This window comes from Heterodontus francisci, chromosome 9, assembly GCF_036365525.1.
Source record: "Heterodontus francisci isolate sHetFra1 chromosome 9, sHetFra1.hap1, whole genome shotgun sequence".
Taxonomy (NCBI): domain Eukaryota; kingdom Metazoa; phylum Chordata; class Chondrichthyes; order Heterodontiformes; family Heterodontidae; genus Heterodontus; species Heterodontus francisci.
The window spans coordinates 45,989,796-46,017,076 of NC_090379.1; the positions used below are offsets into that span (position 1 = coordinate 45,989,796).

At 45.4% G+C, this 27,281-nt stretch overlaps 1 protein-coding gene across 3 annotated transcripts in view; it reads right to left on the reverse strand.

Annotated features, from left to right (window-relative positions):
• The window catches only part of LOC137373717 (ena/VASP-like protein), a 325,443-nt gene that overhangs the window by 171,983 nt on the left and 126,179 nt on the right, over positions 1-27,281 (reverse strand). For 2 of the 3 annotated variants that reach the window (XM_068038952.1, XM_068038951.1), the window contains exon 1: positions 23,606-23,756. The exons of the other annotated variant lie outside the window; for it this stretch is intronic. In XM_068038952.1, the coding sequence (XP_067895053.1) occupies positions 23,606-23,616 (11 nt within the window). In that variant the 5' untranslated portion in view covers positions 23,617-23,756. Of the gene's footprint in view, positions 1-23,605; positions 23,757-27,281 lie in introns of those variants that run through there. 3 annotated transcript variants of the gene reach the window in all.

Below are 27,281 nucleotides of genomic sequence, written 5' to 3' on the forward strand. Positions count from 1 at the left end.
ACATTTGCGACCTTCCAATCTGCAGGAATCATTCCAGAACCTATAGAATTTTGAAAGATGATCACCAATGCATCCACTATCTCCATAGGTACTTCTTTCAACACTCTGGGATGTAGAATATCAGGTCCCGGGGACTTATCAACCTTCAGCCCCATTAATTTCTCCATTACAACCTTCTTAATAATACTAATTTCCTTCAATTCTTCATTCTCCCTAGATCCTTGGATCTCTAATTCTGGGAGATTTCTTGTATCTTCCTCAAAGTAATCATTTAGCTTCTTTACCATTTCTCTATTCCCCATTATAAATTCTCCAGACTCTGCCTGCAATAGATATACATTTGTCTTATTCAAACATTTCCTTTTTACGTACCTATAGACGTTTTTACAGTAACATTAAATTTTCAGGGCCAGAGAGGCTGTTTAGCACCAATTATCACTCATTACACTGTTAAATTCACTTACTCCTGAATACACCAGCCCTAATTTTTCTGGCATGTTTAGTGGCTGGTCAGCACAGACTCGGTGGGCCGAAGGGCCTGTTTCAGTGCTGTATCTCTAAATAAAAAAATTTTAAAAAATAAAAAAATTTGTCAAGCATGACTTCCCTTTTGTAAATCCATGTTGACTTTGTCCGATCCTGTCATTGTTTTCCAAATGCTCTGCTATTATATCTTTTATAATGGACTCTAGCATTTTCCCCACTACTGATGTCAGGCTAACCGGTCTATTATTCCCTGCCTTCTCTCTACCTCCGTTTTTAAATAGTGGGGTTACATTAGTTACCCTCCAATCCGTTGGAACTGTTCCAGAGTCTATAGAATTTTGGAAAATGACCAGCAATGCACCTACTATTTCCAGGGCCACTTCCTTAAGTACTCTGGGATGTAGATTATCAGGCCCTGGGGATTTATCAGCCTTCAATCCCATCAATTTCCCTAACACCATTTCCCTAATAATACTGATTTCATACAGTTCCTCCTTCTCACTAGGCCCTATGTTCCCCAACATTTCTGGGAGGTAATTAGTGTCCTCCTTTGTGAAGACAGAACCAAAGTATGTATTTAATTGGTCTGCCATTTCTTTGTTCCCATTACTGACTGAAAGGAACCCACATTTGGCTTCTCTAATCTTTTTCTCTTCACATATCTATAGAAGCTTTTACAGTCAGTTTTTATGTTCTCTGCAAGCTTACTCTCATACTCTATTTTCCCCTTCTTAATCAATCCCTTTGTCCTCCTTTGCTGAATTCTAAACTGCTCCCAATCCTCAGGTTTGCTGCTTGTTCTGTCCATTTTATATTTCTCCTCCTTGGATCTAATACTATCCCTAAATTCTTTTGTAAGCCACGGTTGAGCCACCCTTCCTGTTTTATTTTTGCGCCAGACAGGAATGAACAATTGTAATTTATCCGTGTATTCTTTAAACGCTAGCCATTGCCTATCCACTGTCAACCCTTTAAGTAACGTTCCCCAATCTATCATAGCCAACTCACGCCTCATACCTTCAGTTTCCTTTATTTAGATTCAGGACCCTAGTCTCAGAATCAACTCTCTCACTCTCCAACTTTATGAAGAATTCTATCATGTTATGGTTGCCCTTCCCCAAGGGACCCCATACAACAAGATTGTTAACTAATCCTTTCTCATTACACAATACCCAGTCTAGGATGACCTGTTCTCTAGTTGGTTCCTCAATGTATTGGTCCAAAAACCATCACATACGCACTCCAGGAATTCCTCCTCTACAGCATTATTGCTAATTTGGTTTGCCCAATCTATATGTAGATGAAAATCACCCATAATTACAGTTGCACCCTTATTGCATGCATCTCTAATTTCCTGTTTAATGTCATCCTCTACATCACCACTGCTGTTTGGGGGTCTATATACAACCCCCACCAATGTTTTCTGCCCCTTGGTGTTTCTTAGCTCCACCCAAACAGATTCCACATCAGGATTCTCTGAGCTAATATCCTTCCTCACTATTGTATTGACTTCCTCTTTTACTAACAATGCTACTCCACCTCCTTTCCCATTTTGCCTGTCCTTCCTAAATATTGAACAGTAGGTGTTCAATAGAGAAACTAGATTAATACAATGTCAATATGTACCCCCAAGGCGAAAGCTCTACTTACCAAATAAAACAGTCATGGTTGACAAAAGAGGTGAGATACAACATAAAACTAGAGGAAAGGGTATATAAAAGTGCAAAGAATCTGACAGATCCACGGGACTGGGAGAGGTATAAAGAACAGCAAAGGAAGACAAAAAAGATAGTAAGAGCTACAAAAATGGAATATGAAGAGAAACTTGCAAGGGATATCATGATTAACATAAAAGGTTTTACAATTATGTTGGAAGAAAAAGGGTTGACAACAGCAATGTGGACCCTTGAAAAACAGATGGTTTTCTTTTTCTACTTTCATGGGATGTGGGCATCGCTGGCAGGCCAGCATTTGTTGTCCATTCCTAATTGCTCTTGACAACTGAGTGGCTTGCTAGGCCATTTCAGAGGGCAGTTAAAAGTCAACCACATTGCTGTGGATCTGGAGTCATATGTAGGCCAGACCAGGTAAGGACAGCAGATTTCCTTCCCTAAAAGACATTAGTGAACCAGATGGGTTTTTACAACAATCAATGATAGCTTCGTGGCACCAAAACAGAGAGTAGCTTTCAGTTTCAGATTTTTATTGATTAATTGAATTTAAATTTCACCAACTCACATGGTGGGATTTGAACCCATCCCCTAGGGCATTAGCCTGGGCCTCTGGATTACTAGTCTACTAACATTATCATTACGTCACTGTCTCCCCTCTCCTCCCAGCATTCTGAAGGGACTCTTTGGTCCAGTCTTCCATCAGCCCCAACACCCATTCCCCCTGCACCTTCTCATGCAAGTGCATACCTGCCCTTTCACCTCTTATCTTTCCATTGCCCAGGGCCTCAAACTCTCCTTTCAGGTGAAACAGCAATTTATTTGTGCTTCTTCCAACTTAGTATGCTGTATTCGCTACTCACAATGTGGTGGTCGCTACATTAGGGAGATCAAACACAGATTGGCTGACCGTTTTGTTGAGTGCTTGTGTTCAGTCCGCAAGCATGACACTGAGCTACCAGTCACGTTCACTTTAATTCTCTATCCCATTCCCCTTGCCCTCTTACACTGTTCCAACAAATTTCAATGCAAGCTTGGGGAACAACATCTCATCTTTCAATTGAGCACTTTACAGCCTTCCAGAGCCAACATTGCGTTCAGCAACTTGATATAACCATTGCTCTCATTTTCTCGGACAGCAGATGTTGGTAATGGTTCTGTAGTTAGCATTTACACCTCTTCTAGATCCATCTTTTGTTTTTTTTTAAACCTGTCCCATTGCCAGCCCCTTTTGCCTTGCACTTTCGTTTCTTTTGTCATTTAATCACTCCTGCTCTCCACTCGATCACAGACTTTTCCATTTGTTCTTTCCCTCTGCCTCCTCCCCTCACCTTTTCCCTGTTAAAACTCTAGCCTCTTCCAGTCTGATGAAAAGTCATTGACCTGAAACCTTAGTTGCTTCTCTCCCCACAGATGTGACCTAACCTGCTGAGTGGTCTCAGCATTTTCACATATTTGTTCAGTTTCTTGTAATAAAGTGTACACAATTTTGAAAAACATTTTAACATGGTCTGTGGGAGTAGGGTTCTTATCTTCATGTTGAGACTGTGTGTTTTCAACTCCCGCTAAACAGTTAGTCTGGACCAGAGAATTCTGAAAGGATAACTGTTCATATTGTGTTTGTTAGTATGAGAAAAGGACTCATAATTGTCGGGGATTTGCAAAAATAAAATTTTTAAATGCTAGGCTGTGAATTATCAGCTGTATGATCTACATCAACATGATAAGTCACACAGTATCCTGGTCATATCTGGCTGGTTTATTTAATCATCACACAGCACTTGAATTGATTGACAAGGTTGTGTAACGTTACTGATTATTACAAAGATTAACCACTCGACTCGGCCTGGAGTTTGCTACAAAGGCGATATGGCTGACAAGTGCCAAAAGTTACAGGGAATTACATAAAATTTACTGCACAGAAATAGGCCATTTGGCCCAACCAGTCCATGCTGGCGTTTATGCTCCACCCATCCTTCCTCATCTATCAGCATAAACCTTCATTCCCTTCACCCTCATATGCTTATCTAGCTTCCCCTTAAATGCATCTATACTATTCACCTCAACTACTCCCTGTGGTAGCGAGTTCCAGATTCTCATCACTGTCCAGGTAAAGAAGTTTCTTCTGAATTCTCTACTAGATTTATTGGTGACTATCTTATAGTAATGCCTCTAGTTTTATTCTTCCGCACAAGTGGAAACATGGAGGGTGGGGTGGCGAGAATTTTATTCTGGCAACCACCGGAGGCTGAGGAGCATCGCTGGACCCAGGCCTCAGTTAGATCAGAGCAGGAGCGATCTTGTGGGGTGGCAGCTGCGGGGAGGGAGGTTGGCAGCCAGGACAGGGACGTGGCTCTCAGTGGACCCCCACCCTCCGTTTCTGATGCTGGGTCCCTCGTTCAGGCACTAAGTGCCTTTTAACGAGGGACCCCCCACACCCCCACCCCACACCCCCCCAACTCCCCCCCCCCTTCCCAAACCGTGGCTGCAGCAGGAAGAGGCCCTTAATTGGGGGCAAATTTTCAGTTAAGGGCCTCAATTGGCAGCAGGGCAGGAAGGCTGTTCACAGGCCTTCCCACATTGGACTAAATTTTGGCAGAGGTGGGGTGGTGGTGGGAACCCTCGGCCACCATCCCACCCAATTTTCTGCTCTCCTCACCTCCAATCCTGCCGCGGGGGGGAGCAGCATAGAATTCTCCCCATGATCTCTGTGCCTATTTTCACAAAACCTTGCATAATTTAAAGACCTCTATTAGGTCATCTTCAGTTTTCTCTTTTCAATAAGAGAAAGTGACCCAGTCTGTTTATCCTTTCCCAATTGGTATAAACTCACAGTTCTGCTATCAACCTTGGAAGCCTTTTTTGCACCCTTTCCAATGCCTCTATATCCTTTTTATAATATGGCAACCAGAACTGTACGCAGTACTCCAAGTGTGGTCTAAGCAATATTTGATACGAGTGAAGCATAACCTCTCTACTTTTCAATTAAATCCTCTAGCAATAAAACCCTAGTACTTGGTTTGCTTTTTTTATGGCCTTTTTAACCTGCATCGCTACTTTTAGTGATTTGTGTATTTGTACTCCCAGATCCCTTTGCTCCTCTACACCATTAAGATTCTCAATGTTGTCGCTGGAGCAACAATTTATTCTCAAGTAATATGTGACCTTATTTTTCTTACAGAAATGTAATAGCTCACACTTATCTGTGTTCCAGCATTATGCTCTCTGATCTTACAGTAGTGAACTTATGCCAAAATTTGCCATTGAACTGATTTGAATATGGCACAACGAGCTTAGTGGCAAATCCTGGATAAGATCATGATCAAGATACCGAATGTTAAAGAGTTATCTTTCAGTATTACTGAAAAAAAGAGACATGCTGCCGAAGCTTTTCAGCTTGCGCTCATCAGGACTCAGTAGCACCCAATAGCAAACCATGGAGGAGAAGGATACAAATCAGAACAGCACCAGGAAGTACCAATCTGCCTGCATTTCTGCCAGAAATGATACTTCCATTTGAGAGATCTTCGTGCTATGGGAAGTGTTCTCCTCAAATGAAAATAGTAATATATGTTATGTGTCCATGTTCACTTCACAAAGGACTTGTTTAGGAGGGACTGAATTATGAAATTTTCATCTTTTCAGGTTGGGCTTAAATGGGATGCGATGCTAAACCACCATGCCATGTACACCATTGACAAATTAATTAATAACACATTAACAATTAACACTAATTCACATGATTATATCTACCTATTGTCATTTCCCCAATGGCTTCCAGCAAGCCAGCAATGTAATCAGCATTTTACACCATGAAACACAATGCTAGTGGATGCAGATGGCTGTCAGGGTGTTGATCAAATGTATGATTTTGCATGGCCACCGAAAACAGTGTAATCATATTAAACTAGACTAAAGGAAACCACACCATTGTGGTTGGGTTCTTTGCATGTAGCAAATGTTTGAATTAAACTAATGCAACACTTTTGAGATCTGCAGAAAAGAAACATGAAAACATTATCTGCATCATAATAGATTCAACAGTACAGTGTACTTAATTTTAAATGGGATATGAGCTTACTTTCCCCCGGGGCAGATTGAAATATTGAAGTATGAATTGTTCAACTTCCAGCTATTATTTGACACATTCAGCTCTTTCTTTAATGCTCATCCATTTATTTTTAGTTTGAAACGTTCTGCTGCTGTGAACCTACTGACAAAAAAAATCCTCACAAAAAAAAATCATAATTCAGATTCTCCAGCGAGCCCAAGAACAAATTGACAAGAGCCAAGGTTTGGGGCCAATTTTCACCTATGCATTGCTTGCGAAAAGTCAGGACAAGGCATCATTAATGAGGCCACAGATATAGGTTTGGGGCCTTGCAGCCTCTGGAGCTCAGGAAATTCCATCTAGTGATAGAAGTGTGCAGCTACATAATGGGAAAATCTTAATGAACCACCACCTTGAATCAGAGCAGAATGGTGCTGACCAAATAATGTTTGTGTGACATTAATAGCAAATAAAATATAGACAAATGATTTGGACCCGGTCCATAAGAAGCACAATATTGAAATTCGCCGATGATGCACAAGTAGGAGTTTTGGCAAACAGGACATATTTAGAGTAAAAATAGGGGTGGAAGTATATATTCAATGAGAGACACTAAGGGTGTAGAGGGGCCAAGATCTAGGAGCTCAAATAAGTAATTTCTTGGAAGTGAGTGTGCAGGTAAATAAAGCCATAAAAAGACCAATGGCGTTTTGGGTTTTCCTTATAGATTCATGGGGCGGAATTTTAAGGGCCTCCGGGAGACAGGATGACAGGTGGAAGACCCATAAAATAGTGACAGAAGGCGGGGGCTGGAGAGCCCGTGGCCGTCCTGCGCCCCATGATTAACGCAGGGGCTGGAGAGCCCGTGGCGTTCCCGCGCCCCATGATTAAGTCGGGGGTAGGAAAGGCCAAAGACGGCCTTCTCACCCAGAGGCCAATTGAGGCCCTTAGTTGGCCAATTAATAGCCACTTAAGGGCCTCTTACCATTGCTCATGGAATTAAACTAGTGTCATGGTGGGGGGAGGGGGGGGTGTGGCGGGGAGGTGCCCTTCTCCACGCGGGGAGGTTGCCCAATAAAACAAGGCAGCCTCCCTGTGGGCCTGGGGGAGAGGGGGGCCTCCTCCATGGGAAATCTGTGCCCTACAGAAGGCCCCCAGCGCCAAAAGCTGCCCCTCCGTTAACACCCCCCTGCCCTCAAAGACCTCCCACCCCACCCCACCCCACCCCCCTCCCCCGCTAACCGGGGCCTGCTGGACTGGCCCTGGCAACCCCACTTCATTTATCTGGGGTCAGGGGCTTCAGCAATGGGCCTGGTCCCACGTCTCCTGTAGTACCGGCAGGGACCACCGCTCCCAGTGGCGCTGCCGATACTACTGAGCTGCTAGCCCTCTGAATGGTTGGCAGCTCTGGGAGGCAGGGTCACTGTCCTTAAAGGGATGAGGAGCACGGCGCCAGACAGATAAGTGCCCGAGCGCTGTTAAATAGTGCCGAGGGTGGGGGCTCCGAAGGGCTGAGGCAGGTTCCCCTTGCCTTTTCGACCCGTCAGGACCCCCGCTGGCTCAACTAAATTCAAGCCCATGGAATGCAACAAAAAGGAGGTGATGATGGATTTGTACCAGGGAACAGGTAGGCCACATTTAGAGTATAATGACACTTCATTACAGAAAGAATATTGATGTCATGGAGAGCATACAACATAGATTCATCAGGATGAGAACAACAATGAGAAATTACAGTTATGAGTGCAGATGAGACACTGGGATGTTTCCACTGGAGAAAAGGGGCTAAGAGAAGATTTATTAGAGGTTTTTAAAATTATCAGGGACATAGATAGATAGAATCTGGTTCAGGAGACAGTAACAAGGAGTCATTAATTTGAATGATCACCAAAAGTGAAGAGAGAAGCTAGAAGATGCATCACTATGGAGAAAATTTGTAGAGGATGGAAGTATTCTTTGAGAGAAAAGTGATAAATATTTGAAGCAGAGGAGGATATGTAGCTATGGGGAGAAGTAGGAGAGTGAGATTAGTTTTGGGTTGCTCTAGCACGGAGCCAGTACAGACATGATTGGTGCAATGCCTCCTTCCAGGCTGCACACATCTATGATTCCAAGCCGGGTATGTAGAACCATAGAAAAGTTACAGCCACAGAAAGAGGCCATTCAGCCCATTATGTCTGCGCCGGCTGGAAAAAACTATTCTAATCCCATTCTAATGGCCCATTCTAATCCCATCTTGCAGCACCTCATCTGTAGCCTTGCAGGTTAAGGTTATGTCTCTAAGGGGAAATCAGTGTGCCTTCCATATTGGGCAAACAGAAACTCTACCTATGCCAATTTCTCAGTAGCTTAGTTAGGTATCCTCATTCATGGGAAGATTTTTGTCCATGTCAGATGCCAGGATGAAAACGTCCCCAATCCCGACATGCACATATTTAAATTATAAGTCAGGTCTTACTCACAAGATGGGGTAGTTAGTTTCACTGTACGGCCAAACCCTATGACAAAAAGGGAGTGTGCCCTCAACAGTCTGTTCAAGTTCTCAAAATTGAACCATTTTACTTTAAAAAACACCCCGTGGAACTTTTGTAAATCCCTATTTTAAAGTCCTTCCTTTCTTTTTAGGTTTCCCAGTATCAAACACTGACTGGAGAACAGCTCTCTAAAATGACTAACTCGCTGCTTTGCAAGTGCATGCCATGGCCCAAAAATTACTCGGCTGCTGCGTTTCTGTTCCTTTACTTCATTGGAAATCCACCTACCCGCCTCTGTTCACTTCTACTTCTCTGATCTACTCACTCCCCTGAGAGCCTAAACCAAGATTAGGACTTTGACAAATCAGAGGCACAAGCCCAGACTCTACCAAAGCAGACTAAAAAAAACTGCTGAGCAACCAGGTAAGTTCCCTGCCCTTTTTGAAAATATCCAACCTTTGCCAGAGAGATGCAGCATAAATCCCAGGAGATGATAATGAGTTTTTACAAGAGATTAATACAGCTGCCTTTGGACTACTATGTATAATTCTGGGCAGCTGCAGCAAGGAATGATACCTCGGCAATAGAGGCAGTATAAAAAGGGCCAGCTAACTGATGGTTCGCTTAAGACAACTGAGGAATGAGGAGAGGCTGAAGAGCCAGGGATTACTGATCCTGGAGGAAATGGTTCAGCAGGCTATTATTCAAGCATTCAATATCCCTAAGGCAACCGTTAAGTTGAATGCTGATAAAATGTTTGATAAAATAAGTGACCCCACGTGCTATTTCTTGATGCCACAGCATCAGTACAACATGTTTGCATCCTTTATCTGCCACTATCAGTGCAATAAATTAGGCATGGACAATCACGCAAATGAAGAGAACTCTATTTGTAGAATTATTGCAAGTTCCTTGATTTTGCATTAACCTCTTCACTCCCCTGTCTTACAGTTTGATTAAAAATGGAGATGCTCAGATGAGATTCCACTGGACAGTCATATCATTTCCTGCATTGAAGTTACAAGTGATTATTTTTCACTGACCTTAATTCTGACAAGCTTTTTGAAATTTTTCTGGCAACAGTTATTCAATGATGTGTTGATGAGAGCTAGATAACATACAATGACCCACAACCTAAACACTTGAAGACATTGCCTCATCTAGCTTCAATTTTGATGTTTTGAATAAACTGCAAACATGAACATAAAAACTAAGAGCAGGAGTAGGCCATTTGGCCTGACGAGCCTGCTCCTCCATTCTATAAGATCATGGCTGATCTGTTTGTAGCCCCACTTTCCTGCCTACCCCGATACCCGTTGACTCCCTTGTTTGTCATGAATCTGTCTACTTCTGCCTTAAAAACATTCAATGACCCTGCCTCCACCACTTTCCAGGGAAGAGAGTTCCACAGACTCACGATCCTCTGAAAAAAAACTTCTCTTCATCTCCATCTTAAATGGAGACCCCTTATTTTTAAACAGTGCCCCCTAGTTCCAGTCTTGCCCATAAGTGAAAACATCATTCCAACATCCACCCTGTCAAGTCCCCTCAGGATCTTATATGTTTCAATCAGATCACCTCTCATTCTTCTAAACTCCTATGGGTATAGGCCCAACCTGTCTAACCTTTCCTCATAAGATAACCCCTTCATCCCAGGAATCAGTCAAGTGAACCATCTCTGAACTGCTTCTAATGCAATTATATAATTTCTTAAGTAAGGAGACCAAAACTGAACACAGTACCCCAGATGTGGTCTCACCAATGCCCTGTACAATTGTCACAAAACATCTCTACATTTATATTCCATTCTCCTTGCAATAAACGACAACATTGCATTTGCCTTTTTAATCATTGCTGTACCTGCATACTAACTTTTTGTGTTTCGTGTACTAGGACATCCAGATCCCTCTGCATCTCAGAGTTCTGCAATCTCTCTCCATTTAAATAATATGTTGAGTTTAATCATGTTTAAAAAATGTATTAAAAGTTGAAAGGGATGGCGCACAACAACTGAATTTGAAAGGAAACACTGGAGCCAGCTGTGGCTCAATGGGTAGTAATCTTGTCTCTGAGTTACGGGGGGTGGGAGGGAGTCCCGCATCATGTTTAAAATGGAGGAGGAAATGAGGTTCCGTTTAACTGTCGTTCTTTAAATGTCGACAGCGGGAAGTGTGGAAAGTGCGGAGAGACTTTAGCAGCAGGGGGGCGGGGAGACAGGGTGGGAGGGGATCCTGGGGTTACATTATGACACCGGTGATTCTGAGATGCTCACACACATGCATACAGACACAGACACGCACAAAATAACCAATTTTTTGATAATTGATACAACATTAGTCACATGTCTCAGTGTATAGTTCTGATTTAGTTGAACTGTTGATGCTATTTTAGGTTAATGTACTTGCTGATGCTACAGCCTTCAATTCTCAAGGCAAAAGATCTTTTTTCAGAGAACAAATCATTCAGGCTAAAGTTTACTTTCTTTTCTTATGATGGCAAAAAGTTGCCAAGTTGACACCTTACTTTGATGTGAATTACACTGACCAATATTATTTGAGTTCTTCCACATTCAACGGGCTGGATTTTATGGTCCCCCCCGAGAGGAGATTGGAGGTTGGGGGTGCCCATAGAATTGTGATGGGAGGCGATGGCGGAGGGCCTGTCGCCACCCCATTGCCAAATGATTTTTCTGGGGGCGGGATAGGTCTATGATGGCCTTGCTGCCCAGAGGCCAATTGAGGCCCTTAAGTGGCTTCTCTCCCCCCGCCATTGCTGGCATTAAACCAATGATTGGGGGTGCCTCCGTCATGTGGGGAGTTCGCCTTGTAATATGAGGCGCCCTCCCTGCAGACTTTGGGGGGGGTGGGGGGAGTCCCTCCTCCTTGGACAAACTGTGGCCCATGGAGGATCCCCACCTGCAAAACCTCCACCTCCATGGACCCCATTCCCCCCTGCATTTCACATCCAACATCCCACCCCACCCCCTCACTTACCCGAGATCCGGCGTTCCAGTGCTGGGCCTAGGTCCAAGGCCTCTGCAGTACCAGCAGTGCCACCACTCGCGGTGGCACTGCCAATACTGCTGAGCTGCCAGCCCTGTGATTGGCTGGCAGCTCTTGGCGGTGAGATCCCGGTCTTTAAAGGGATGGAGATACTGGTGCTGAGCACTTAGACTCCAGAACAACGGTGTATCGTGCCAGAGGGCTCAAAAAGGCTGAGGTGGAGTTCCTGCTGCCTTTTTGACCCAATGCCAGGAACCCCGACGGGTCCACATAATCCAGCCCAAGAGTAAAGGGCAGAAATACTATAGATAATAAACAAACTAGAAATGCTGAACACCGGAAATATACATGCAGAGTGCTGTGAATACACAGCTGATCTATCAGCAGATGAAAACAGAAAAGATAGCTGAACATTTCAGAAAAGTCTCTCAGTTCTGAGAAATGGCCTCTATCTGAAACCTTAACCTATCCTTTGAGATGTTGGCTCAAGCTCTTTGTGTTTGCATAATGCGCAGTTTTCGTTTTACCTTCATTTATCCATATGGAACATACGTAAAAGACGGAAAGGGGAAGACAAGCTGGTCCATTGAGTCTATCTCATTCAGCCATGTTGCAACTAGACAAATGACTCACAATGCTCCCCACACACAGCTTCCATATAATCTCCTGGGAGAGGCAGAAAAGCTAGATTTACAAACCTGTGGGCCAATTCAAGGAGAAACAAATTCTGGGAACTTGCTCCCTATTCTGGGCAGTAACCAAAAATGAGATCCTGGGGATAACAATGACCACATTACCAAGCCTATCTTTTGTACATAGCAATAAGCAGCCTCCTCTAAGATTATTGTGTAAGACTGTTCTACAACTTAGAAATTAGGGAAATAAGTAACTGCAGTACACACAGCGATCTACTTTTTCAGACTTCATGAGCAAAGTCTGTGCACTAGTAAAACCTGCCTGATTCAGGTTTGCAAAGCCAAGACAAAGGAGTTACAGATACAGAGCAAGGAAAGGAAGGATGAATAAAACCCAGACCAAGTCTGAACCTGCCCCCCTACAGTGGCAAATTCTGAAATTATATGAATACATCTGATTGTCTTTCAATGAAAACAATGGGTGGAATTTAATGCTCTCCCCCCGCAGTGGGTTTGGAGGCAGGGAGAGCATAAAATCAGGTGGGATGGGTGGCAAAATTTAGTCTGGGGCCTGTGAATGGCTTTCCCGCCCCACCACCAATTGAGCACCTTAACTGGGTAGTTAACACCAATTAAGGGCCTCTTCCTGCTGCAGCCGCAATTACCTGTCTGGCGGGCAGCCCTATCACCGCATGGAAAGCACGGCATGAAAAACTGTGTGAGCTGCTTCCCGGCTCCAGGCGTGGTGTGCTGTGTGGTGGGGGGTTTCGGGGGAGGGCAGTGTCCCTCGTTCGAAGGCCCTTAGGGCTGGATTATACCCTAGGCAGACGGGAATTCGACACCGACGTAAAAGTCAGTGGCGAACCTGCTTCCGCCTAGCCCAGGGATCCGTCCTGCATTTTACAGGTCCTCGGGCTTTAATTGTCACGAGGCGGGACTTCCATCCACTTCAGGGAGGAGGTCCCCCCTCAGTGAGCTGCCGGCCAATCAGTGGGTCGGCAGCTCTTAGTTCCAGCAGCGCCACCGGAAGCGGTGGCCACTGCTAGGACTGCAGCCCAGCTGACCAGATGGATCCAGGAACGAAGGTAAGTTGGGCATGCCTCACCAGGGGATCTGTTCTTCCCTGGTGAGGCTGGAGTGGTCGTTTGGGGGGAGGAGGCGTCTTGGGTCCCAGGGGTGGGTTGGGAGGCAGGGGCGGCCCTCAATTGGGCACCCTGTGCACGACTGTCATGGCCTCCCAGCCGGGGTGCGGAAAAGCCAACAGCAATCGCTGGGCAGCCTTTCACGACCCCAGCACATCCGCTTGCCACAGGTAAAATACCCATGAAGCAGGCAAGGGGCCTTAAATGGCCGTTAAGTGGCCACTTAAGGGCCTTGATTGGCCTTAGACGGGCAGGCCGTTTCCCCCCCTCGCCCATCGCCGTAAATGCGACCAGAGGCAGGAGCTGGGCGGGTAGGCATCTCGGAGCTTCCTGCTCAATTTTACGCCGCCCCCACGCCACCAACTGACCCGCTGGGGCGGCGTAAAATTCAGCCCATAGTGTCTGAATCAAGGGACCCGGCAGTGGGAAGATGGGGGTGCTGCTGAGGACCATCCCCTACCCTTGCTGCTGTCCCCCCACCCCGTACGACCCCTCCCGCTAAAGCCTGGCTACCCGACCCGAACCCGACCAAACCCGACTTCATGTGTCGGGTTCGGGTGGGACGGACCTATATCCTGTGTCCAGCATTCGGGCTCGGGTCGGGTTGGGTTGGACTGTACTGTTTTGTTTTGTATTGTTTTCTTTTTAATCTACGTTTTGACGTGATTTTTTTCTGTTTCAATAACATGTTTGATATTTTCAGGTTGGGTTGGGCTGGGCATGATAAAAAAATAAAGGACTCAGGCTCCAGTCAGGTTCGATTTAGCTGTGGTCAGGTCTGGCCCGGGCTGGGATTATACTGTAACATGTCTTTTCCTCCCACCCTGACCTATCTTAAGCCTGGTAGCAGTGCCGCTCCTCGGTGTCTGGTTGCTGCAGCTACAGCAGCAGCCACTGCCTCTGCAGTGGCACTGCAGCTGCCAGCCTCCGATTGGCCGGCAGCTCTGCAAGGCTGGGACTTCCAGCGACAGGGTCCTAAATCCTATGGGAGGCGCGCCACTGTCCAGGTAAGTGGTGCCTGATAGGCACTAAATTCAGAGGGCCTTCCGTAGAAGAGGCAACGTGGGAATCTCGGTGTCGGTTTTCCATGACATCGAGACCCCCCGCCAGCATAAAATTCTCCCCCGTATGTCTATAGTGTACAGAGGCATGGGGGGTGGGAGCAGCGATGGAGCCAGAGAGGGAGAGCAGTAACGAGATAGACAGCAGAGAGGAGTCTGAAGGGTCACTGACCTGAAACGCTAACTCTGCTTCTCTCTCCACAGATGCTGCCAGACCTGCTGAGTTTTTCCAGCACTTTCTGTTTTTATTATACAATCTTCATGTAGACTGGGAAAACCAAATTTTCAGCAATAGTGTGGAAGACAAGTTCAGGAAATGTATTTCAGATAGTTTTTTGGATCAGTATGTCAAAGAACCAACTGGGGAACAGGCTATTTTAGATCTCGTATTATGCAATGAGTTCTGTTTAATCAATAATCTTGTAGTCAAGGAGCCTCTGGAGAAATGTGATTATATGTCTTGTGGCTGACCTACATTGACTCCCAGTCAAGCAACGTCTTGCTTTCAAAATTCTCATCCTTGTTTTCAGGTCCTTCCACAGCTTTGCCCCTCCCTATCGTTATAATCTCCTCCAGCCCCACAACCCTCCGAGGTATCTGCGCTCCTCTAATTCTGGCCTCTTGAGCATCCCTGATTTTATTCATTCCACCATTGGTAGCATGCCTTCAGTTGCCTCAGTCCAAACTCTGGAATACCCTCCATACAACTCTCTGCCTCTCTACCTCGCTTTACTCCTTTAAGACACTTCTTAAAACCTTCCTCTTTAACCAAGCTTTTGGTCATCTGACCTAATATCTCCTTGTGCGGCTCGGTGTCATATTTTGTTTTATAATGCTCCTGTCAAGTGCCTGAGAACATTTTATTATATTAAAGGCGCTATATCAATATAAGCTGTTGTTATGATAAAATTATTTGTTGAGTTTGAGAGTGATTTAGTTAACTCAGAAACTAGGGTCTTAAATCAAAGCAAACTACATAGGTATGAGGAGCGAGTTGGTCAAGGTGTATTGGGAAATTAGATTAAAAGACATGATGATAGATAAGCAATGGCAAACTTTTAAAGAATTCATTCATAATTTGCAATGAATATACATTCCCTTAAAGAACAAAAACTCCACAGGAAAATTCGTCCAACAAGAGAAGTTAAAGATGGTATTGATTAAAGGAAGTGGTTTATAATGTTGCTAAAGTATGCCTGAGGATTTGGAGGATTTTAGAATTCAGCATAGGGTGACCAAGAAGTTGATAAAGGAAGAGAAAAAAGGATATGAGAGTAAACTTGTAAGAGACATAAAAATAGATTATAAAAGTTTCTATAGATATATAAAGAAGAAGAGATTGATGAAAGTAAACATGGGTCCCATAGAGGCAGAGACAGCAGAAATTATAATGGGGAATAAGGAAATAGCAGTGGCATTAAATGAATACTTTGGGCTGGAGTTTTAAAGTCAGCTGTGTGTGGTTATGGAGGCGAGCGCATTTTGAAGATTGCATTCTCGGAGGTGGGCACTGGGACCACTGCCTCTGGAACGCGACACCATTTTTAAAGGGACACCGGCAGTGAGGGAACAGGTAGGGTGTACACCTCCAATTAATTACCTGTTGAGATCATTGAAGAGATCATTAACAGGCTTGTCAGCAGCAGGTTTTAATTTTTAAAGGCTGGGAATGTGGAGGACACCATGGAGGGAGCACGACAGGGTGTCAAGACGTGAATACCATGAGGGCTATGAGAAGGGCTGATTAAAATACTGCAGAGGCCCAAAGTAAAGCGCAGTTGCTTCAAAAGTATCACAGATGGACCACTGCTGCAGCTGTAGGACTTGCTTTTCTCAGTGGTCAGTGACAGGCATCTGGAGAGGGGCGTGAAGCCGCTGTTATCACATGGGCAGCTAGCATTGGCAGGGGAAGGCCTGGTGAATGGACAAAGCCCAGCTGAGCGAGTTCAGATGGGAACAGGCTACTTTGACATTGGACAGAGTAGCCAGGATGAACTGCGGCAGATGCAACCTCCTGGAAAGCAGGAAGTCAGAGGAGCACAGCCGGAGGCTGCAAGGGGAGGACGTTGCTACCCAAGACATTGGGTGCACATCCCAAGAGTCAGGTACCAGCAAATAACAATGCACCAGTGCCGTAGGAGGCTGTGTCTATCCAGGCAGTTTGTCTCGGTCTTGTGTGCTCTAATCCACAATGGCCTGAGGACTCACAGCCCCCATGGCAGTCCCTTATCTGAAGACATCAAGGTCTCTGTCAACCTGAACTTCGATGCAATCGGATCGTTCCAGGGATTAGCTGTGGACTGAGGTGGCATCTCGCAGTCGGCAGCTCATCAGGCCAATAGGCAGGTCATGGATGCCATTTTTAGGAGGGCAGAGACTAAACCCACTTTGATACAGATGGGCCTGTGCAGGGACAGAGGGCATTGGGTTTTGCCTCCATTGCTGGATTCCCCCAGGTGTGGGGCATCATTGGATGAGACCATGTGGCTATCAAGGCACCAAGTGACCAGCCAGTGAGATCCATTAACAGGAAGGGCTTCCACTGCCTCAACATCCAACTGGTCCACGACCACAACAAGAGCTTCCTCCATGTGTGTGCTCGTTTTCCTGGCAGCTGCCATGACTCATTCATCCTCCACCAGTCCAGACTACCTCACTTCAACCCCCAAAGTGCGTGGATGGATCCAAGGGAAGTCCCTTGAAGAGATGGCTACTGACCCCCTCTACAGGAGCCCCAGACAGAGGCAAAACAACCAATGTCCACTTGCTCAGCGGGACAACCATTGAACAGGCCATCAGGTTTCTGAAGATGCGATTCTGGTGCCTGGATCAGTTGGGTGGCACCCTCCAATATCCTCCTGCAAAGGTCTTGGTCATTGTAGTGGTCTGCTGCACTCTCTATAACATGGCCCTTTAGAGGTGTGGACCTTGAGGACAATGAGGCCCTGGAAGGAGGCAGCTCATAGGGTGAGGAGCAGGAGGTAAGACAGGAAGAGGCAGAGGGGGATAACACTGAACCGAGAGGTGCCCCTGCTGCACGATGAGGTGGCTTCCTCCTGCCACCCTTTAGGAAGAGATCCTCCCTCCTCTCCCTCACGGCCTGCAGCATTAGATCCTGGTGCGCACTGATGAAGCGAGGGTCTGCCCTGCCCCTAGTGCCAGCCCTCCAGCTCCCCTGTGACATCTCACTTCCCTCTGGTGCTGTTGAAGGCAGATCTCTCCCTCAGGACAAACAACAGCCTCAGTGATGGCTGCTGTGGAAGTCTACACTTGATCTGACTCACTGCCATTTTTAATCCCATTGGCTCTAAGTGAACAGGAAACCTGTCTTCATTCCAATTAAGGGCTTACCCATTTGAAAATTGCAATCTGGATCAGCTTCCCACAGGAGGCTGGTTTCTGACACAAACTAGTCCCAGTTCCTGCTTCCCGCCTCCATATTGAAATCCAGCCCTTTGTTTCTGTCTTCAGGGTAAAAGTCACCAAAAAAATTCCAGAAGACGTGGGGAACCGAAAGTCTCATACAAATGAAATTGTTATTAGTACAGGAATAGTATGGGAGAGATTAATGGTTCTAAAAGCTGACAAATTTCCTGGACCTGATGCCCTACATCCTAGGGTTTTAAAAGAGGTGATCACAGAGATAGTGGATGCACTGGTTTTAATCTTCCCGAATTCCCTAGATTCTAGAAGAGTCCCCCATGATTGGAAGGTAGCAAATGTATCCCTGCTGTTCAAAAAAAAGGAAAACGAAAACAGAGAACCATAGAGGCCAATTAGCCTGACATCACTAGTAGGGAAAATGCTCAAATCTATTATTGCTTCTTGAGGTTGTAACTAGCAGGGTGGCTAAGGCAAAACCAGTGGATGTAGTGTATTTGGATTTTCAAAAAGCATTCGATAAAAAGCCATGTAAGAGGTTACTGCACAAAATTAGGGCTCATGGGATCAGGGTAATATATTTGCATGGATTGAGGATTGGTTAACGGACAGAAAATAAGGAGTAGGAATAAATGGGTCATTTCAGGTTGGCAGACTATAACTAGTTGGGTACTGCAAGGATTTGTGTTTGGGCCTCAACTACTTACAATCTAAATCAGTGACCTGATGTGTAATGTATTCAAGTTTGCTGATGATACAAAGTTAAGTGGAAAGTATACTATGAGGACAATGCAAGGAGGCTGCAAAAGGAAATAAACTGTGAGTGGGCAGGAACATGGCAAATGTGGAGAAGTGTGAAGTTATCCACATTGGTAGGAAAAATAGAAAAGCAGAATTTTTTTATAATGGTGAGAGACTGGGAAATATTGGTATTCGGAAGAAACTGGGTGTTCTTGTACATGAATTCTGTACATGTACAGGAAGTTAACGTGCAGTTACAGCAAGCAGTTAGGAAAGCAAATAGTATGTTAGCCTTTATCACAAAGGGATTTGAGTGTAAGAGTAAAGAGGTCTTACTGCAATTGTATAGGGCCTTGGAGACTACACCTAGAGTACTACCTATGGTTTTGCTCTCCTTACCTAAGCCCCGACAAACAAATTTCTCTGCAGCACCTGTGGAAGAGCCTGTCACTCCAGAATTGGCCTTTATAGCCACTCCAGGCGCTGCTTCACAAACCACTGACCACCTCCAGGCGCGTATCCATTGTCTCTAGAGATAAGGAGGCCCAAAGAAGAAGGAGACCTAAGGATATACTTGTCTTAGACAGAGTGCAATGAGGGTCCACTAGATTGATTCCTGGGATGAGGGGATTGTCCTATGAGGAGAAATTGAGTAGAATGAGTTTATATTCCCTAGAGTTTAGAAGAATAAGAGGTGATCTTATTGAAAAATTTAAAAATTTTAAGGGGCTTGACAAAGTAGATGCTGGGAAGCTGTTTCGTCTGACTGGGGAGTCTAGAACTAAGGGTCACAGTCTCAGGATAAGAGGTTGGCCATTTAGGGCTGAGATGAAGAGAAATTTCTTCGCTCAAAGGATTAGGAATCTTTGTAACTTTCTAACCCAGAGGGCTGTGGATGCTCAGTCTTGAGTACATTCAAGCCCTAGATCAGTAGATTTTTGGACGCTAAGGGGTTAGTCCGGGAAGATGTAGCTGTGGTAGAAGGTCAGCCATGATCTTGTTAAATGGCAAGCTTGAAGGGCTGAATGGCCTACTCCTGCTCCTATTTCTGCTGTCTTAAGAGTCGGAGGGGGAGCAGTGAGAAGCTGGAGTGGTTGGTGTGGGGGAACAGAAAGGAGCTGGAGGAGGGAGCAGCAGTGTTCTCTTTAGAAGGCCGATGGTTAGTCAGCTCAATGCCTGTTACTAATGGGAGGAGTGCAGATTCCAACCCTGAGATGAGCTTCTGACCAAATATCTGCGCTATAACTAAGAACACTTATTTCCACCTCTGTAACATCACCCGACCCTACCGTGTCTCAGCTTATCTCCTGCTCATCCATTCCTTTCTTACCTCTACACTTGACTATTCAAACACACTCCTGGCTGGCCTCTATAGTGTATCCTTCATACACTTGACGTCATCCAAAGCTTTCTCCTTCACTCATCATCTCTGTGCTCACAGACCTGCATTGGCTCCTGTTCAGCAACGCCTCAATTTTAAAATTCTCATATATCCATGGCATCCCCCTTATCTTTCTCTGCAATCTCCTCCAGCCTCACAACCCTGTGAGATATCTGCACTCGTCTAATTCTAGCCTCTTGAGCATCCCCGATTTTAATTGCTGCACCACTGGTGGCCATGCTTTCAGCTGCCTAGATCCTAAGCTCCGGAATTCCCTCCCTAGACCTCTTTGCCTCTCTTCTTCACTTTCCTTCTTTAAGACATTGCTTTCACCAGGCTTTTAGCCGCCTGCCCTAATATTGCCTTATATGGCTCAGTGTAAAAGGTTGCTTTATAACACTCCTGTGAAGCACCTTGGGACATTTTATTTCATTAAAAGCACTATATAAATACAAGTTGTTGTTAGCTTGAAATTGCTTTGTGGTCCTTTGTGCATTGTGGGGCCCTAATTTGTATACAGAAATGAGTCTCCTGCTGGAAACAGGCAGGTTCCTGGGCCACCCATCTCAAGACCCGGTACAAGATGGCTGCAGGCAAATTATGAGCATAAATGGGTGGTAAGGTCAGCCTGCAACTTTGTTTACGCCAGGAGGTTGGTACCTTATTCTGTATCTGCTGGTGGCTTACTGCATGCAAATTTGGACATTTAAAAAATAACCTATCATCAAAGACTTGAAGAACAACAATACTGAGTGAATTAGCATGAACAATGTCCCAACACCATTTGTGAATTTCTACACTCAAGCCAAAGAATTGAACTTGTGCCCAAAACAGGCAGCATGTCAGTGAGGTAACTCATCCATTCAACTGAAATTCAGTGTCAGGCCATATTTGAATTAAAGGGGTGAGCTGCAGACATGAATCGAGCATCCTGATGCAGCTCACCAGTCGGGGTCTGCTGAATTCTAGCTGACTCTGCTGACTAGCTGACCTGCAGATCGGGCTTGGGCTTGGTGGGGGGCTGCAGGGCGAAGCTGACAGGGATGAGCCAAACAGGAACTGGCTCCTCCTGGCTGCGCAGAAATTATACTTTGAAAACATTCTCCATCTATTTCTTAAATGGCTCATAACTGTCCCTTTAAAGACTTCTGATTAGGCTGCTTAAGACCTTCTGCAACTAGCTGGACATTGCACAGTGCAAGCTCCACCCATTTGTACACAAAATTTGCATCAGGGTCCTAAAACTAGCATTAGGACCCTTTGTTGCATATGCAAGCACCCTAATGCCTCTTTCAGACCAGTGCCCTGGAAACCTAAAAGTTGTCAGTTTCCAATATGGTGGCCAGTGTACTTCCAGGGTAGATCAGATGCAGAGACTGCGACTCAAAATTCATCCCTTAACCTTTATTTCACGCCCAAAAACATGCAGCATGATGTTAAATTTCTCTTTCTTACTGTGCAATATGATTTGTTGCCCAAGTACTGCAATTAAATATAAAAGTGCTGGAAGGAGTGGAAATACTGGTCCCTCAGTGCCGTGCTGTGGTGGTGGTCTGCCCAAGGGCAGCTCCTCTGCACTTTTTCTCTACCCAAGAGAGATGAGTGTGATAGGAAAGTGGGTATATGAGGTAGCTTCACGTTGCCTTCCTCAGACTGGAACGGGAATTGAACCTGCGCTGTTGACATTGTTCTGAACCACACGCTAGCCATCTAGCCAACTGAGGTACCCAGTCCCCGGTCTCTCAGTAAAACCTGTATAATTATTTTTTAAAAATCACTTCCCAACAATACTATTACCAGTGGAAACCCACTGCAACATTGAAAAATAATTACATGACACACATTCATGTACATTTTCACCAGATAAAATACTCCATCTAAGCAAAATGTATAAATTACAACAGTTCTTCTGCAATATAGAGAGCATCCTGGGACTAAGGACATTAATACATTGCTGCACTCTGTACAATATTTCAGGCCTAGTTAAGGACAGAGGAATAGGTCATACAGTGGAAGTGAAATACTTGTATTTATAGTTTGTGTCTTGCAATGTTGCCGCACCCTGTAAAGAACTGTGCACGCATCTGGTTTTCTGACAAATTGTGCAGCATCAGCCATCAACCTACTGCTACAGTCTCAGAATGATGAAGTGGCAAGGCGTGTCTGCAACAAATGGGAAATTCTGTAGAAAATTCTACAATTGCAGAGTAGTGGAGTCCCAGGGGCTCTGGCTAGTAGAAAGGAATCTTTTATACCCTTTGGTTTTAACTATGTATTTAAACACGCTAAAGCATTACTTCCCCACAGCAATGTGCATCAGATTTAATTGATTCCAAAAAACCTTCAGGAATAGAGGATTTTCTCAACACCAATGTGAGTGTATGTAATTGAAAAGTGTCTTCTACTTTCAATCATTTCCTTTCAGATGAATTCTGCTCCTTAGGAAACACAATTATTTTATCCACATCACTAAATGCTTCTTGTGTGTTCATTTATTTTGGTACTGGGCTAACTGTTCACAGCTATTGCATTCTGTGACAGTGATTCAGAGGGTTTAGTTTAGTTTAGAGATACAGCACTGAAACAGGCCCTTCGGCCCACCGAGTCTGTGCCGACCATCAACCACCCATTTATACTATTCCTACACTAATTCCATATTCCTACCACATCCCCACCTGTCCCTATATTTCCCTACCACCTACCTATACTAGGGGCAATTGCTAATGGCCAATTTACGTATCAACCTGCAAGTCTTTTGGCTGTGGGAGGAACCGGAGCACCCGGAGAAAACCCACGCAGACACAGGGAGAACTTGCAAACTCCACACAGGCAGTACCCAGAATTGAACCCGGGTCGCTGGAGCTGTGAGGCTGCGGTGCTAACCACTGCGCCACTGTGCTGCCTGTCCTGATTCCTTACAAAGTTCATTGTTTTTAAAAACATACTTAATTTAGTAAACTAATATATTTTGTTGCAATGACATTATTATGTTTGTGTCAACTCATTGGTAGTGATATGCCAGAATAGATAACTTTTTAAAAAAAAAAGAACTGGCAAAATCAAATATACACACATGTACAAAGCACTTTCCAAAAGTATTTAGAAGACTATTTAAAGTTGATTTAAAAAGAATCAGACATTGATTTACCACAGTAAAGCTTTTAACTCTATAGACTCAATAAAGACACAATGACACAATCGGTAGATTAACAATAATATTCACAGAAAGATTCTGAATGCCAGCATCATATCTGTGTTCCAACTCATGTTAGAGTCTTACGTTCATTATTTCCATTTTTGTAATCAGTGTCTTCCACCCCTCCACATTGATAAAATAATCATTTTAAAAAACAGAGAAAACCCCAATAGACAGTATTTATAAATTGTTAGAATGTTGCCAGAATTGAAGAAAGATTGGTAAAGACATGGATAGTAAACGGTAATACTGCAGAGGATCCAACAGCTAATGAACCTGCTAATATCCATTTGTGCTCAATCTGGGGCAACAAAGGATTTGTGTTCTAAAAGCTTAAATAATTGTAATCATAATAAAAGAAAGAAATATTTGAGCATTTACTTACCCAGCTGGCATAATCTGTGCAGTTAAGTTTTCGTTTTGTATTGGCGGTAGTTGTCAGTAGGACCTAATATCACACACAATATCCAAAGAAATATTATACTTATTTATTTGCAGCTAAGAGCATGGCTTTTCAGCTTCTACATGTCATACAACCCAAGCAGGAAAAGGAAGTACACAAAAAAGTGAACGGAAGTTAGACTTGTATAAAAATCTAAAACCTCATTGAGGTAAAAGGAAGAGAAAATCTTCAGTTCTTTTTTGGTTTGAGTAACCATGCATCTGATTATATAGACTTAGAATTCCAACCACAGTAGCTGTTCGATTCACTTACACAATCATTGACTATGTAATTCATAAGCAATGAAAATATTTATTTAATATGCCACTAGTCAACTTTGACTCATTCCTGACAGCATTTCTCCATTTTTGCATAATTGCTGCTCGCCTTTTCATATTCCACAATAATTTTCCAAACAGTGCGAGATTTCCAGAGATACATAAGTCTAAATGAGTGAGAATTCTCGACAAGACTAATGGAACAGTTGTTTCCACACTAACAGAATCCTTTACGTCAACCACTCAGATGAAAGATTACGCTTTGGATAATTATGCGCCTGGGGCCACATGCAACACACATGTATGATAGTTGGCATTCTGCAGCCAGGATATCAGATGACTAGGTCCCAGACGTCTGATGACAACACAATCTATGGGCGGCTGTATCTGCATCGAAGTCAAAGACTGATGACCAAACAGATTTTCCACCTTCACTCTACTTCTGGGAGGCATTACACATAGAGGGCCGAATTTTATTTGGAGGCCGCAGGTCCCAGCAGTGGCACCGAAGCAGGTGTCGCTTCTGCTTGAGCATCACGCGGCCAGCCAAACACAATTACACGGAGGCCAGCCATTTAACTACCTGTAGGCGTGGGGCCCATCCAATGAAGGAGTGGGGCCAGGCAACGGCGGGATTGTCTTATGAGGAGAGACTGAGGAAACCGGGCCTGTGTTCTCTAGTGTTTCAAAGAATGAGAAGTGATCTCATTGAAACTACAAAATTCTTAAAGGGCACGACAGGGTGGATGTAGATAGGATGTTTCCCCTGGATGGTGTGTCTAGAACCAAGGGACATAGTCTCGGAGTAAGGGGTAGGCCACTTAAGACTGAGATGAGGAGGAATTTCTTCACTCAGAGGGTGGTGAATCTTCGTAATTCTCTACCCCAGAGGGCTGTGGAAGCTCAATCATTGATAGATTTCTGGAGAGTAATGACATCAAGGGATATGGGGATAGTGGGGGAAAGTGGCGCTGAGCCATGATCTAGTTGAATGGCAGAGCAGGCTCGACGGGCTGAATGGCCTACTCCAGTTCCTATGAGATGCTGATGGCAGTATCACCTGACTCAAAGGCAGCAGCTGGCGTCATATTTAAAGGGCTGCCAGTCCTACATGCACTGCTGCCTTGTTTAAAATGATTGCCTCAGCAACACTGCAGAAGACCCCTCTACCAGGACAGAAGACCCCTATACTCTTCCTCCAGAACAGCCAAGCAGCCCTTCACCAGAACAGAAGACCCAAGGAGGTGACCAGGAGCCTGCTGCAACTATGTCAGAGGGAAGACACTGAGTGGCCCCACAGTTTATCGATGCCTCCCTACATGTTTTCCACCAGGCAGCAAGAGAAAGGTGGGAGGTCCTCTTCCCAAGGGATGGGAAGAAGGACCATCCTTCCTGGCCCAGCAAGCCTGGACGGAGATTGTAGAGGAGGTCAGCAGCAGAGGAGGTCAGCAGCCCCGAGAACCTGGATCCAGTGCTGCAAGCGGGTCAATGACTTCCTCCATTCCACCAAGGTGAGTTCTCCATACCACTTTCCTCTTTGGAGCATGCATGTGGCAACATGAGATGGTACACGCTAGATGGGGAGGGAGTGACTACCCAGTCCGTGGCAAGGGGGTGAGGCAGCAGCATTTCCTTTCAGATGCATTGCTGCATCTCGGTGAGAGCAGGTTCCCCCACCAGATCCCTGGAAAGTAGACATGTGGAGGAGGCATCCATCAGCCCCCATCATGGGCCAAAGGGCTGCCACCAGCATAAGTGTTGTGCTAGTCTTTGTGGGGAAACTAACAGTGTTCCTTCTTATGCTTGCAGGAGAAACAGGCTCACAACAATAATGAGATGGCCAAGACTGCTGAAGGCCTCCGAGGCTTCGTATTCTGACCCCAGCAGAGGAGGAGGCCCTGGAACTGGCTGGATTGCAGGGCAGCTGAACGACTGCTGATGGCAACACAGGAGTGTCAACTCAAAAGAGTGAGCGAACGAGTGCAGGGGCACAAGGCTGTAGCTTGGCGACACATGAGGCACAGTCCTCATGTGGCAACCATTGGTTGGGATGAGGAGATGTGAAGCCACTGACCCCTACATGTTTGTGTTCCCTAATGCAGGTCTCAGTAATCCTGAAGGACTCTCAGCTGCAGAGACTGGGGGCCATCCGTCCACCTCTGAGGAGGAGGTGGAGGGATCCTCAGAGGGTGCACAGTCACATCATTCCCCTGCACCCTCAACCAGCACAGATACTCTCACGTCATTGGGTATGCATTCGCGATTAGATTCAGGGTCACAAGCTGGTGAGCACATCACAGACAGACCTGAGCAGCTGATGGAGGCTGTGATAGCTGAGGCGGCCGACAGTTGGAGGACTGATGAAGGCCAGGCGCGTGCTAAGCCCCAGGCTGATAACATTCCTCTGGAGTCATCAACAACATGACGCCTGCTGGAGGTGCAGCGACAGGTCAAGGACCATCTGGTGGAGCTTCCAGAGGCTATGTGCACCCATGCACGGATGATGGAGGAGTTCATCAGGATGTGAGTGCTGCCATATTTCAGGTGGATGCGTGCATGGCTTCCTTCATTGAAAGACTGGCAACCCTCATGGAGAGCCAGGTCCAGCAGACCAGTCAGTGGATGCTGGACAGGCACGCAGATCTGCTTGCCATTGCCTTGTCCATGAGCTCCATGCAGCACTGGCAAGGCGAGAGGGGAACGAGGTGCCTGGAATCTCCACCAGGTGCTCGTCCTTCTCAGGTCAGCAGGGAGGTACAAGTGTGCCTTGCAAGGGAGGATGAGTGGCTGCCTTTTGCATCTGGTGGCTCCTCTCAGGGTTCGCAGTGTGGACAGTGGCTCCTCAGGCCCCTCTGCCAGATCCTCCAGTACACATGGTGACAGAGAAGGGTCCTGCACCTACGCAGGAGCCCCTCAACATGCCGGGGCACTCCAGGCCTCAGGCAGCCAGAGGGCGGTCACAAAGATCAGCAGCCTGCCCCCACCGCAGCTGCAGGCGTAGAAACACACAAAAGCACATTAAGACTTTGTACATGTTAAGGCTTTATACTGTAATGCCAATCAATAAATGTTGGACTTACTGCTGTTACACATCCCTTCATTTCTTGCTGCCTTGTTAGATGTTGCCTACAGCCTTGCTTCCTGAATGGGCTGCTAGTGTTGGAGAAAGCCACGTTTAATCAGCTCCTCAGCTTTGTCAGTGTGCGCTGTGAACCTGGGCACTAAGCAATGGAGTGTGTGGTGAAGGAGATGACAGCAGCTCTGCAGAAAAATGTGTTTTTATTGCACAGATTATGAAAGGGCATCAGGGTCACAAGAAATGGGTATGTATGAGATTGTCC